We start from the raw sequence: 14,232 nt of genomic DNA on the forward strand, positions 1-14,232 counted from the left end.
ATTCTATTCCATTCTTTTAGAAATAAAGAGAGCCCTGGGCTGTGAAATTACTTACAGCAATGATTTCATTTGGCATCATTTCCACAGAGCAAGTGTAGGTCCACTTTTGGCAGTGTTCAAGGATTTGCAGAGCCAGCCACAAAAAGAAACCACTTCACAAACTCTTTTGGCACCTCAGCTGAAGTTACAGCAGCCTCCCTGAAATCACCACTAAATCAGCAATACAGAGACAGTGCTCTGCAACCACAGCTTCCTCCCAGAGAGCTTTGACAGCATCACTGCAATAACTCTGGCATTTGTAGTGCTTGGTCAAGAGTGAAGGCAGGCTGAAGAGTTGGTTTATCACTTTTGAAATAGCACTGCTCTTTTAAAACGCTCCCACCAAAATGCTTTATGTGAGATTAAGCTTGTGATTTCTGAAAAATTAAATGCAGGGTTTTTGAACCCTGCTGTACCTCCTGGAACCGCAGGGCCTGACTCATCAGAAGTACCAAATCAAAAGCACCAATCACAAGGGTAACATCAACCAGCACAAACTCCTGTGCGGTGATTTTAAAATAAAATCCTTCTTTTCACTCTTCTATTACCTTTCACTTCAACTAGAGCCTCACTGCTGCTTCCACTAGGCAAGAAAATCCAAAATGCCAGGGAGGTGACAACTGAAGCACAGAGAGCTGGAGTGTCCTAGCGGGGAAAAACAAAAATCAGTCATTTAAGGCAGATTTATTAATTTTATTTTTAAAATGGACTTTAGCAACTCAGTGCTTAACACTGACATCAATCCCAAAAGGAGTCCGAACTTCAGCAACTCCACAGATATTACAGAGCCTTGCTCTGGGAATGCCAAACACACAGATCCAAAGGGAACTCCAGCACTGTTCACAGGGCAATGAGCTCTTGTCACCTTTTAGAGCTTCAAAAAAGGTGCACCTGGCAGGTGCCAACCCTGGTCTAGGAATAACTCTACTTACCATTTCTTCACCTCCAGTCAGAAAATAAAGGCATTAAAACCAGTTTCTTCCAAAAAATATCCTTTATTGTTTTGGTTGTAAATATAAAAAAATGCATTGCACAATTTAACAGACCTACTGAAAAGTGCTACATATCAACAGCACAACAGAAGTTGTCATGCAACAGAACAGGAAACCTAAGCAAAGCAAGAGCACAACCTGAAGTCCTCATACCTTCAAGCTTTTTTTTTTTCTTTTTTCTTCACAAGAATGAATTCCATTCACTTAAAACACATTTAAATACAAGGTTAGAAGAAAACAATCTATTTATTCATTGTATTGTTAAAAGGCTTGCTCATAACATTGATATCTTTAAAACCTTATTCATGTTGGAAAAGTTCAGATAGAAAAAATTCAAACAGTGACTAGAAATAAATTCCATTATATACCAAAGGTGTGTTTCACTGTAACTGAAGTTACTGTAATTGTAACTGAAGAACTCAAGTATTATAGATAAAGCTACAGTTTGGTTCTCCCACTTCTGCTCTAACACAGTACATGAGCAGAAAATCCAACCAAGAATGAAACCAAAGAAAACTAGAGCTTTAATTGATGTTGTGGGAAAAATATTAAGGTCCTATAAAAGAAAAAAGCCCAGAACAAATCACCTCCTCTGAAATTCGAGTGTATAAATTGAGGAGTAATAGAAAACCTCCTGATGTCTCACCTAATTCAAAAAACTCATAGAAGTTATCAACAATTGTCCACAGTCCTCCAAGACTGGCATGACTGAATCCCTAAAGAACCTGAACTGGATGTCATCAGCCTTTTGATTTTTGGTGATTTTCCATGCAATAAAGGTGGGAAGGAACCAAAAAAATAGAAAGAAAATGAGAAAACAGTGAAAAACCCATTCAATTTTCAGCAGTACCTTCTATCTGGCAACATCAAGGCAAGAATTAGTCACTTCAGAAACTGAGAAAGTGAAACAGCTTTCAAGCAAGCATTATCTTAATCAACATTTCTGCAGTGAGCTTCCCTCTCCTGTTCTCAAACTGCTTTTCAGGAGTTTTGGGCTTTAAAAGCAAACAAAACTAAATTTACCTGTCCCTTCTACCACATGTGAACACAAACACACACACACAGAGGAATGTAAAAAACCCTGAACATACAAAGGGATGCAGTTTTTCAATACATTTGACAGCCCTTTGTCTTTTGAAGCCATTTCAGATGTGGAGGTTGAAGCCCTTGCCTGTTTCCTGGGTTTGGCAGAGCAGAGATTATGTCCATGTGTGCACATGTGTTCCTGCACATGGCAGTGGAGAGGGGTGGATTCAGCAGGGAAATTGCAATTTTTTCCAAACATAGAAACATTTACTCACAACCTCAGTCCGAAAGAGTCACAGTAATGCCACACAGATAAAACCCTCTAAAAAGCCTGGGAAGCCCCACTTCCTCCATTCTCTGAATTTTCCACACAGTATCATTTTAGGGGGAACAATGATTGGATGACTTATGATTAATAAGGATGACTTATGATTAATCAAATGCATGCATGACACCAAGATCTAAGGCACAGATGGAAACATTCTAGTAGTCCCCCTCTTCAAGGAAGCCCTCCCCAGGGGTCTAGAAAAGCATGGAAGAACATTCCAGTCAGGTCAAATGGTATTAACCAAGAATCCTTTGGTTTTGTGCAGAGATCAGACTTTCATGGTGAAGTGTGCACTTGTCTCTGATCCTACTCCTCAGAAATTCCTTCAATTCTAGTTTGCTCCTGGACCTTCACCCCTTACTCCTCCTGCCAAAAGAGTCCAATAACTACAATACAAGCTAGTTACTACAGCAGATAATGCCCAAGTTCTCCAGAATTTGTCTTTGGGGTGGGGCCATCTACAATATACCAATTAATACAATTTGAGGTCAGAAGGAACAGGCAGACAATCCCATTTTGACTTCGTGCATATCACAGGCCATAAATAAGTTATTTAGCCACTCCTTTACTGAGTGAAACATGTTGGATTTGACAGAATACAACTTATATTCAGTTATATGGGGGTTCTCCAAAAGTTTAGCACCAGACAGATGTGCAGCACCAGCAATTCTGTGCAGACTATAGGCACTGTGTGTTTGGCTTGCTTACTTTGGTGACACTGAGGAAATCAGAGTGCTTAAATTACAGGAGAAAGTGTAACCAAACTTTGAAAATAATAAAGTATTTTAACTCCTCCATGGGTAAGAAAGACAGACTAAGGTGTTAAAACATAAATCAAAGTGAAAAACTATGCAGAAACGAATACATACGTGGTCCATCTCCTTCCATACCAATCTTTAGTGGTTCTATTGTTCAGATGTGAGACATAAACCAGCTTTTTTCCTCCTGTGCTTCCAAATGAAGTGAAATCACTCTCCTCACAAGGCTGACTGACAAAATAATTCTAATCTGCAATAATAGGGTGACAAGAACATATTGAATCACTGCTTCAAAGAGCAGCCACATCATTTCTGGTAATTGCACTAGTGGAAAGTATCTTTTCACTTTTCCTTTCCTCCCTCCTACACTCCTGACTAAGTAAGCAATACTTAATTTTTTCCTCTTTAAGATTTGCAGTTTTTTAATAGTGCTTTGAGTTTGTTTCTGCACCACAATTTGTTAAACAAACACTTTCCCTCCAATTGTAACCAGCTCATGGTGCAATCTGATGGATGTGCTTTCCACACACATCAAAACTGTGAATGGACAAAGTTTTTGGCAGTTCAGGTGAATGACCCCTCTCTGCTTTAAGGCTGCTTTCATTTTCCAATCCATTCAGTGAGATAAGACATGTTAGGGTCTCAGTTCTCAGGTCCCCCTGGGCCCTGAAGGATGATTGCACTGCACTGTGATTTTTGGGACAATACTCCCACGTCATCGATACCAGAAATGGTAAAAATCACACACCATCACTGCTGACAAGCAGGAGACCACACTGCAAGGGAGGCACTACAGGATCTGCTCATCTGAAAAGGTCAGCAAAAACACCAGCTCTTGGACAATATGCCTGCTGCTTTCTTGCTAGAAACACAGACATGTTTCTAACACACAGTGAGATCAGTCCACTGAGGAAAGGACATAAGGGACATCCCCAGCTCATCACAGTGTACAAAGATTTTACTGGAGTCAAATTCACAACTAGTGACAAAAATGGGAGGAAAGCACTGATTAAAAAAAAGGATTTACTTATTTAACACTTCTGACCCAGATGTATCCAAAATAATATTGCTTAATTAATTACATTATGAAAGATCTGGGAATGGATCCCTCCAGAAAAATCTACTCACTATTTAATTACTATGACAACCTTTGCACACCATTCCTTGGCTGAGACTTGGAATTTTGTTGTTTCTGTCACAGGGACACAGGTTTTCACAAGTGCCACAAACTTCAAATTGTATGTCAAATCTACTGTAAAAAAAAAAAAAAAAAAGAAAGAAAATCACGTTCCCCTTTGCCTGCACAGATAGAGGAAGCTGTGTTGGTACAAAATGTGTTATTCTGCCTTCCCCTTCAGTCCTCAGTCCCTCCATCCAGGGAGAGGCACACCTTTTGTGCCTTGTCCTTCCTACAGTGCTGCTCTCACAGAAGGAACTCTGCAAGGAAAGCCATTAGCTGCAAAAACTCAGGACAAAGGAGAAACAAGAACAAAACCTCCACCTGTGTGCTCAACCCTACTCCCCAGGCTCATTGTTTCCTTCCAAACTTTGACCCACCAAGTGGAGGAGATTTGGGACAATGCTGAGAAAAGCTCTTTTCCCCAAGGAGAACCTACTGAGCCCATTTCAGAGTGTGCAACCCTCAAGTGTTCCAGTTATTCCTCACTTTCCCACTGTGAGAGGCTGCACAGCACCTCCAGCCTGCCCTTGGAACTGGAAGAAAACTGCTCAAGGGAAGTGTTCCCACCGTTTGCATAGCTCTGAACAATCAGGATCAAGTAGTGAGTGGAATTACAAGGGTCATGGGATCATCCAGACTATGAACTACCAGCTGGAATGAACATCCCAGTGCTGTCTCAGGATGGACAATCACTGCTGGAATGGGACTCAGTTTACCTGCAGCAGAGCACAGTACATACTGAGATTGTCACAGAAAAATACTATGCAGTATTTTGAGTTTTAAACTTATTTTTACATGCTCTACAATTCATGTTGAACAGAACCTTCCCATACAGACCGGGCCTAGCAAAGTCCTTCAGGTTTTTCAGACAGAAGGCAACAAGAAGCAGCAAAAAAAGACAAAGAAGCAAAGAACTGGCTGCAAGTCTGTGTGGTTTGATATAGCTTCTGAGATAATAAAAAAGCCAATTTTTTAACATTACAAACTCAATTCTTGTCTCTGAAGTGCTACTACATTTACTTATGGATGAGTTTTATATGTGCACATTTTGTGAGGATGGCAGCTGAACTGTGCAGAGTGCAAGAAAATAGTTCATTGATTAAACTGATATAAAATTCATGTATTTATCCTATCCTAATTGCAGAATTTTTACAATCTAAAACTGTTTTCTTGCACTTACTGCACAGCCTGCTACTCCCTTGCAATGGCTATATAAAAAAAAATAAAAATCAGCTACTTTATTTACTAGAAAATAAAGCACGTCTTGAAACCGATCAAATGCAATGATACACTCATTAAAATAAAAATACACAAAATACAGCCTGAGATTTTAATTCTAGTATTTTTGCCATGAGTTGATATCACTGAAAGATTTTTCTTCTCCTTTGGTTTTTCATATGATCCTGTTTAACAATTTTCACTATTCAAGTAAAACACATGGAACCGAATACCAGAGAACAAAATAAAAAGCACATTTTGCTTCATGAAATCCAAAGTATTTTTTCCCCTTGAAGAGCACATTCCTTAGTGTACAGGATTTACACTTCAGAGAACTGAGGGTGTTCCATTAGTTGCATAAGGATGCATTGATGGAGATCTATTGCTGCCTGCAGGGCTCAAACCTGCTGACTTTACCTGAGCTTGGTGTTTTTTCTCACGTGACAGAGCACAGCACAGCACTGGAGAGGAACCCAAATGTTCTGACAACGCTGCATCACCTGCACCTCTTCGCAAGGCAGGGCCAGGTGCCTGAACAATGTCTCTGGTGATGGAGAGAATCCTTTCTAAAGTGCACTGACTGGAGGAGCCTGGGCAGGCAGGGCCTGGCAGGTTCTCCACCCCTGGGACAAGCACCTCAGTGTCTTTGGTTGTTAGGTCTCCCCTGCTCTCTTGTTCACCTTCATCACAGCCTCCCGCGCCTGCTCCGGCAGCCGCAACGGGTCCGACAGGATCGAGGTGGTCCTGCTCAGCTGCCGCAGGGTGTTCAGCACCACTGTCAAAAAAAAGGCAGGAAAAAAGCTATTAATCAGGAAAAGCTATTAATCTGACTGATATTTCTTCTGCAAAATAGAGCACCTCTTGACAGCGATAAACAGAAATTAAATACTTGCTAAAAGGCAAGGGAAAGAATCAAGGAGTGATGCCCAAACAGAAGATCACTCCAACGCTAAATACAAATCTCAGAGGTCTTCCCTCATTATGAGATAAATCACACTGTCAAACATACTCCAACTACAGCCAAGCTTTTGAAATTTAAATGTAGTTAGAGACTGTTTAAATTCTGGTATATTCAACCATTTTTTTTCTCTCTTCACAGTCAGAAGAAGCTCTTATTTTTTCACTGAGATAACAAAAAGGAAGCGAAAGCCACTTTCAGCACATGTGCTTTCTTTGCTGTCCTCTAACTTTTAAGAAATGCTATTATTTCATACTTTCTGTGATCTGAAGAGCTGCTGGATGGAACTTCACTTACTTGGCCTCAGAACAGGAAGAGAACAGTGCTGATCCAACCAGGCCAGTGCAGTTTCATTCAGATCCTTAAAGCTTGTTGTGGATACCATCCCATTGAAGGACTCAAACAATGGCTTAATAATAATGCTGAACTGCAAACCATCAAATTAAGGGAGACAACAAAGGGGGAGTTCAAAACATTCTATGGGAAAGGCTATGGCAGAGAAAACACTGGCTTTCTAAATGGACTTCAACTGCCAGAATGATTACAATGTTTAAATGATTGTATTTTAAAATATCTTAACACTGAGAAAAAATTTGAACCTTAGTTCCTAGTGATATTCACTATATTTTGCAAAATTCCTCCACACTGACCCAAAGAGGAAAAAAGGGGAATGTGCAAATTTTTGAACAACTTCTGTAACTGTAATTTTTCTTCCCCTGAAATATTTGCTATTGTATATGTATGTTTCCCAAAAGATAACCAGAGCTGCAGTTACAGCAGAGCCCACAAAAGATTTCTTGCAGTACAATAACCTAGCAAGGAAACCTTGCCTCTGCATTGCATTTTACCTTGCAGTTACCTCCCACACGTTGAGGTGAACAAGTTCTGCAAGAATCCATATCCACACGCAGATGTGGATGAAAACTGAGGACATTTGCTATTTGAGTAACTTGGCTTTAAGTCACAGCATCAGAATCCCAAGTTCTTGGCTCTAGAAGTACTGGTACCAAAGCCCAGGTTCATCAGGTTGGTATAAAAGGATACAATCCAAAACTTCCAGTTCTGCAGGGTCCTGCTTCTCACGTACTCATCAAACATCTTCCTCATGTGGTCAAACCTTTGCCGCGTTACAGGAACCCCGGTAGCAGGGAGCTGCTGCTGGCAAGAACTGAGAAGATGTTTGGAGGTCAGAATCTCACCAAAAAGGACACATTTCTCTCCCAGAATACACTACAGCATGAGAAAATTGTGTATTCCTGGTATCTCTGATGGAGGAGCTTCCCAATGCATGATCCCCTCAGTGTAACTGCTCCAATCAGTAATAAAAACTCTTTTCCCAACAACTTTGCATATATTCATGCAGCAAAATGATTTATCAAGCTGCTACAAACACTTCTGGTTACCAACAATGAAACCGAAATCAAAGTACAACATAGAACAAAGTTATTTTGGGCATCCATTAAGGAAAAAGCACATTAGGAGTCAAGGAAAAAGCACTGTTACAGAAGATGTAACAGAGATTCTTATAAAACAGACCAATTTGAAATAAAACTAAGCAGACTTCATTATATCTTGCAAGCCAAATAAAAATATTTTGATTTACCGCTAATTTTAACGTCATGGCTAAGCCTGAAACTTCTGGAGATGGAAGCAAAGCCACTGCAGTTCTCAATGTGCTTTGCAATAGTACATAATCAAAGCTACAGATCAAACTGAGGCACTGGGAAGGTGAAGTGATTTATGCCAGTTATGTTCAGCCAGTGGCAAACTTCTGGAGCCCAAGTTCTGTGTCTTATGTACTCAATCACAATTTTCTATAAAAACTGACTGCATTTGAGAGGAAAACTGCAGCAAAGCTGTGAGCAGTAAAGTGAGAGTTCAATCACCAATGAGCTTTATAAAAACATCCTCGCTGACTTCTTCTCAGAACTATTCTGACCTGACACATCCTCCCTGATGCAGCCTCTGTTGTGCATTCCATGCTCAGAGCTTGCTGAAAATCCACATGGTTTGCACCAGAGCCCATCCCACAGCAGCTCTGCTTGGAGCTGTCAGCAACTCTGTTCTGTCCAACACCCATCTGCTCCCTGGTGTGACACTGAGCACCCTCTCCCTGCTGTTTGGCACCACTGAAGCTGCTGCTCCATCCCTGGGGTCCCCGTTCTCACAGGATGGTGGCGTTCAGCTCCTCGATTTCCTCCCGGAGGCGCCTGGTTTCCTCCTGCATTTGGGTCCTCTCCTGCTGCAGCTTGGCAATGTATTCCACTGTCTTCTGCAGCGTGATGGCATGGCTGATCTAGGCCAAACACAGACACACAGCTCACTTCCTGCAATGATCTGAGGTTCATGATGAGTTTGTCCTCCTAACCTGCACCTCCAGCACCTCCTAACTTTCCTTCACTGTGAGTAAAAGCACAGGGTCAGGAGAGCAAAACATTTCAGATACTCAGCTCTACGTTTCTCTGAATCCTCTTCACACTCCAGTACAGAGAAATGTTGCTGTAGGGGTTGTCTTCTTCCATAAATTACATTTCTGCTACTTTGTTGAAAGAAGTATTTTAATAATTTAAAATGTTTTATTTCATTATCTGTCCTGTTAAAAATATTTACACTTCTTACTTAAGTACTGAAGTATGTGCTACATCTCCAGACAGATTTATAGTGCTGGCAGAAGCACTGCTTTAAGTTGATAATATAAATTACTTAGTTTGGGAAACCTGAAGTTATTAAACAGAAGGACCCATCAAAGGAAATAATAATACTCTTCTGTTTGGAGGAACCAATTAAAAACCTGTCCTTGAGAAATAAAATAACCAGGCATTTCAATAAAGCTGAGTTTTCAAAAAGGACTTCCTTTCAAATAGACTATTCAAGTCAGGAAGTGAAATTCTGACAACATATCGCCTAAATTTCTGAAACTATAAAAATTATAAAAACAAATCAGCATGCTACACAAAAAGCTTTCACAATTTTCATGTTTCAAAGCCACTGGTATTTAAAGGACACTAAAAATTCTTGTACAGATATATCTGTATTTCAATTTAGTGAACTAAGCTGACTAAGTGTAGCCAGAATAAGTTTCTCATCTTTCAGTCATTGGACAATGAGAAATCAGTTGGGAATTCTTTTCTCTGTGAATCCAAGCACAGATAACAAGTGAAAAGGGGAAAAAAGGCCCTGATTGTTAAAGACAGCTGGGTGGTGTAAAGAGTCCTAATGAGATTTTCCAAATCACCTGAACTGACCATGCTGGGAGGCAGAGATCTCAATGGTGTAGGAAATTCTAGGAATTTACCTGAGCTACCATTCTACCTCTGCTCACTGCTGTGTTCCAGCAGTGTGTTCTCTGCTGTGCTCAGCTGACCACTCAGCAGTGAAATGACTACATTTATTAACAAGAATTTTAGAATGGTTCTTTCTTACATTTCACATGAAACTGTAAGTGCTGCTGCAGTACTTACCGACTTGGAGTTGGGTGACACCAAGCTGTTCAGAGCACTGAAACCAATCTTGATATTAGACCTTCGTTTTTGTTCTGAAAGATGCCTCATCCTTCGATTCTGCATAAATAAAATCAGTTCCATCTATGCTGTTCTCCTTTATTGTTCTACTGCTATGACTATTTCACCTACTCAAAGTCAGTATCATTTTTGTTGACTTGCTGGCATTCACAGTTTCCCCTGGAATGACTCTCCATTAATTCGTTATTAAGAATCTTAATAACGAATTGACAGTGTGTTTGTGGACAACCCACCTCTGACATCTGCATCTATTTTAAACATCACAAGCCAGGATGGCAAGGAGAAAATGTAAAAGATATTATATTAACTGGAGGTTCTAGACTTGTAGAGCATGCACATGATTTGTTACTTACCAGCAAGGCACACAAATGTTTGAAAAATACTATTTGTCTGTGGAGTGCTTTAGCAGAAAGAAAAGAACAACCTACACATCTTTCTAAGCTTCAGTTGTGTTATCAGGAAGTAAAATATTTAGGATTTATATTAACAAAAGAACAAAGATCAATAAACTCAGAACTGGTCCAGGCTGTGGTAGAAATACCTTGCAAACAAAGAAAACAACTGGCAGGATTTTTTAGGCACATGAGGATCCTGCAGCTCTTGAATCCCAGGGCTGGGGAGCTACAAAACCACTGACAGGAGCTCCCAAGTTTGGTGTCCATAGAAAGAAAAGACTTTCCAGGCTATAAAAGGAGCTCTAGTTTCTGCTCGGGTACTGGGAATACCAGATTATTCCAAGGCCTCTGCTGCTGAGGTCAAAGGAGCAGATCCCTTCCCAAAGTTGGAGCCACACCGCCGCCCTGTGGCTCCAGCCCAGCTCAGCTGGAGCCTGGAACAGCCAGGGATCATCCCTGGGATAGTCACACGTGTCACAGCCACAGCAGGGACACAGAGAAAGGATTCAGGAAGGAACCAAACGACTCCAGATATGACTCTGAAAATCCCCACTCCACACAGAGGTGTGTGAAGGAGGTGCAGAGACCATAACTGTAACAGCCCAAGAATTTCTTTGTTCTGAGTCCCTCTCTTGCATCACCAGTCTGAGTTGTTCCTATTGCTGCACAACTCAATTACTGTCTTTTCCTGGGAGTCTGCCACAGGAAACCTGGGATGAAGGAATTATTTAACAGAGTTTGCACTTTGAGAACACATTCCTGGCAGAGTGAGGCTTTCTGGCAGCAGTTCACCATCACCCCACTTTATAATGGAGGAAAGCAATGTAATAAAGCAGTGAAGCAGTTACCCAAAACCACAGAAAATTCAGGTCCATGAGCAGAACTGAGATTTCCAGTGCACTCCATGCTTTGCCAAACTGAAATAAGCATGTTACCTAGCAATACAGAACTGTTTAATCTAACTAACAATACAGAGGAACAAAAGCACATACATCTGGAGCCTGGCAAATATCACTGATTCTCTCTTGGCTTACAAAAGAGTTACTAACAATATACAGCCAAAGCAATTCCTGTCAGAGCAGGTGTGTTTACATGGCTCTAAAGCCATGTCTTTGCTTTTCCATCTAGTGACCACTTTCCCACCATCAGCCAAGCCCTACTAATTTGTTCCTTTATTATCTTACTCTCTAGTAGCAGAACAGGCTGTATCACTGCTTGTGAGCTCTCATGCCAAGCAAATCCCTGCCAACTTTTATGAGTAACTTGCAGCATGGTCAGCAAGGGGCATTTCTGATTGTCCTCTGCAACAGATCTAGACCTGAGTTTAGTCACAGGTTGCAGGTGTCAAACTTACCTTTCTGCCCCAGAGTAACCAAACTGCCACCAACTCACAGGGTACACAGAGCCAGAGAAGCCAGAAGGGGGCTGGCACTTGAAAAACTGTTAAGTAACACTCCCTTCCACAACAGAATATGAGGTTTTCTTGGAGAAGTTTCTCATACCATCACAGAAAGTGTTCTGACAAGGTCAGCTTGTGTGTGAGCTACAACCAGCACTCAGGTGCTATCTCTAGACCTCCAAGTTCTTACCCCAATAATTCTTGAAGAGTTTTACAGGTGTAACTCGTAGAGTGTGTGGAGCTGCTTCTCTGTGGAGCAGCACAGCATCACTGGAGACATGTAAGTAACTCAGCAGGTCAAGAACTTCCCCTCCAGCGATGGCCAGAGCCCTGCAGACTGAAGAGCCCCAACAGAACAATGGCAAAAAGCCACAGTTTAGAACACTAAGCCTGAAACCTTCGACCAAGTAAATTGACACCTGTCATAACACTCCTATGAGCCACAGCAGGAACTGCAGTCACAACCATAAGGACCTAGAGAGGTACAGCTAAGCCTGGCCCCTCTGGTGATACATCCCTGAGGAGCAGAGTAGATTAGAGTCTGACATTTTGGATTGCACAGAGCAGCACAGATGCAGCAGCAAGCTAAGCCCGACACGCAAATATGCTACTGTCCTGAAGCACAACTTTCTCTAGCTATGCTCAGACATCAGGACAGAAAAGTAGCTATGAAGGCAAAGAAAGTCCTTCAAAGGAAAGGATACACACCTTAAGTGCAGCCACAGTAGGGTCAGTGGCAGGTTTTCCTGAGCAGCTGTTCTGAGGAGACTGTGGACTGGGGCTCTGCTCAGAGGTGCAGGGGGAAGCCTGGCCTGAATTCTGACAGTCCCGGCCTTCAGAAAGGAAAAAACACAAGACACATTAACAAACAACTTTCTGTAGCAAATGTAACTGCTGAGAAGTTTCTACTCAGAATTGAACTGAAATGCAGTCAGCAACTAAATTACACTGTTTGATGCAGCAACCACATGCTAGAAAACATCAGGACTGGGAAAGCTTAGGATATGAGGTCCCATGATACATCCTGAATAGCAAGATGTAATAGTCCTTTCACACACATATTTCACAAAAGCATGTTGGCTGCACAGGCTGTGACTCCGTTGTCCTGCTGGGCTCCCCCATTTGTCTCTAAAGGCCTGGGAATGATGGTGACACAGTGTCATGGTTTGACACGGAAAAAGAATTTTTCTCGGAAGGAAGAGGTCAATTTGGATATTGACCAATTAAAGGTAGATACACCTCTGAGAACACGAGGGGTTAAAAGCAAAATTCTTAGGAGAACTTAGAACATTTTCATAAAGGCACTGGCATTGTGCCAGTGTCAAACCATAACACACTTATAAGCCATTTACCACCAGAACCAGCCCACGGAACGCTCCATCGATGCACATGCAAAAGGAGTCTTTTCACTTACCTACAAGGATTGTGTCTGAGATCCTCCAGTCAAAATCACAGCTATGACACTGAACAACAAACCTATTCAGCACTTCCTACACAGATGCCTTTCATTTCTTGGTGACTACAACAGCACATCCTTTTAGAAAGGAGCCACTTACAGGAAGCACAAAATCACAGTTTGTGGGGATGTCGCACAGTCATTTAAGACAAGAATTGGAAACTACTGGATGCAAGCAAAGCTGTGGGGTAGAAGGGCCTGAAAAACTTTTCCTTCAAAAATTAACTAGGGATCCTCAAGGCCTATTTACATCCTGCCTACCCAACAGAAACACACTTCCATGCGCAGGGGAGAGAATGCTTACAGCTTTCTAACTTACTAGGTGTAGGTGAGGGAACTTGTGAACTGCTACAGTGGGAAGGGATGTGCTCTCCTTTCACCAACACATCTTGGACTACACTAGGAGGAAAGAGATGTGAGACTGTGGACTGGCTTTGTTGACTACTTGGTGCTCGCTGTGCTGGACCAACCAGAATGTTACTACGGAACTCCGTCACCCCGGGAGCCTGGGAACAGCACAGAAACAGCACAGAGAAAACAGAGAGAAAGAGAGAGCAGGAGGGGCAGTGTGGGGGCAGAGGGAGAGAAGGGATGAGAGAAAGGACAAAGTGGGGGGAGAGATTAAGAGAGAGAAAGAGAGAAAGAGAGATTTGTTACCTTGCCTTTCACTAAAAGTAGCAAATTAATACATGATTAACAATCTGATGACATGAAACAAGGGCTAATATATAAGGAACTGGCAGGCACCAAAGTCAGGCTTCTGGCAGGAGACCAGTATCCTTTCATAACTTAAAGCAGTATTACAACACATCAACAGCATAATATACTAAAATCTATCTCCATCTTCCTGCACACAACACATTGGGGAAACCCACTCACATACCCAAGGCATGTTTTCCAAAATGGAAGTGGAAAGGTGAGCTCCCTGGGCTCCTTCCAGCTTCTGCACAGTTAAAGCACAA

The 14,232-nt window shown here is 41.7% G+C and overlaps 1 protein-coding gene across 1 annotated transcript in view; it reads right to left on the reverse strand.

The window, feature by feature from the left end:
* Window positions 1-1,014: 1,014 nt before the first annotated feature.
* MLXIP (MLX interacting protein) overlaps window positions 1,015-14,232 on the reverse strand; it is a 44,747-nt gene continuing 31,529 nt past the window's right edge. Inside the window, exons 11-17 of the mRNA XM_030285491.4 lie at window positions 13,590-13,776; window positions 12,523-12,647; window positions 9,961-10,059; window positions 8,668-8,795; window positions 7,544-7,667; window positions 6,797-6,926; window positions 1,015-6,316 (exon numbers count right to left, since the gene is read on the reverse strand). Coding sequence (XP_030141351.2) covers window positions 6,195-6,316; window positions 6,797-6,926; window positions 7,544-7,667; window positions 8,668-8,795; window positions 9,961-10,059; window positions 12,523-12,647; window positions 13,590-13,776 — 915 coding nt within the window. The 3' untranslated portion in view covers window positions 1,015-6,194. The remainder of the gene's footprint in view (window positions 6,317-6,796; window positions 6,927-7,543; window positions 7,668-8,667; window positions 8,796-9,960; window positions 10,060-12,522; window positions 12,648-13,589; window positions 13,777-14,232) is intronic.

Source organism: Taeniopygia guttata, chromosome 15 (genome assembly GCF_048771995.1).
Source record: "Taeniopygia guttata chromosome 15, bTaeGut7.mat, whole genome shotgun sequence".
NCBI lineage: Eukaryota > Metazoa > Chordata > Aves > Passeriformes > Estrildidae > Taeniopygia > Taeniopygia guttata.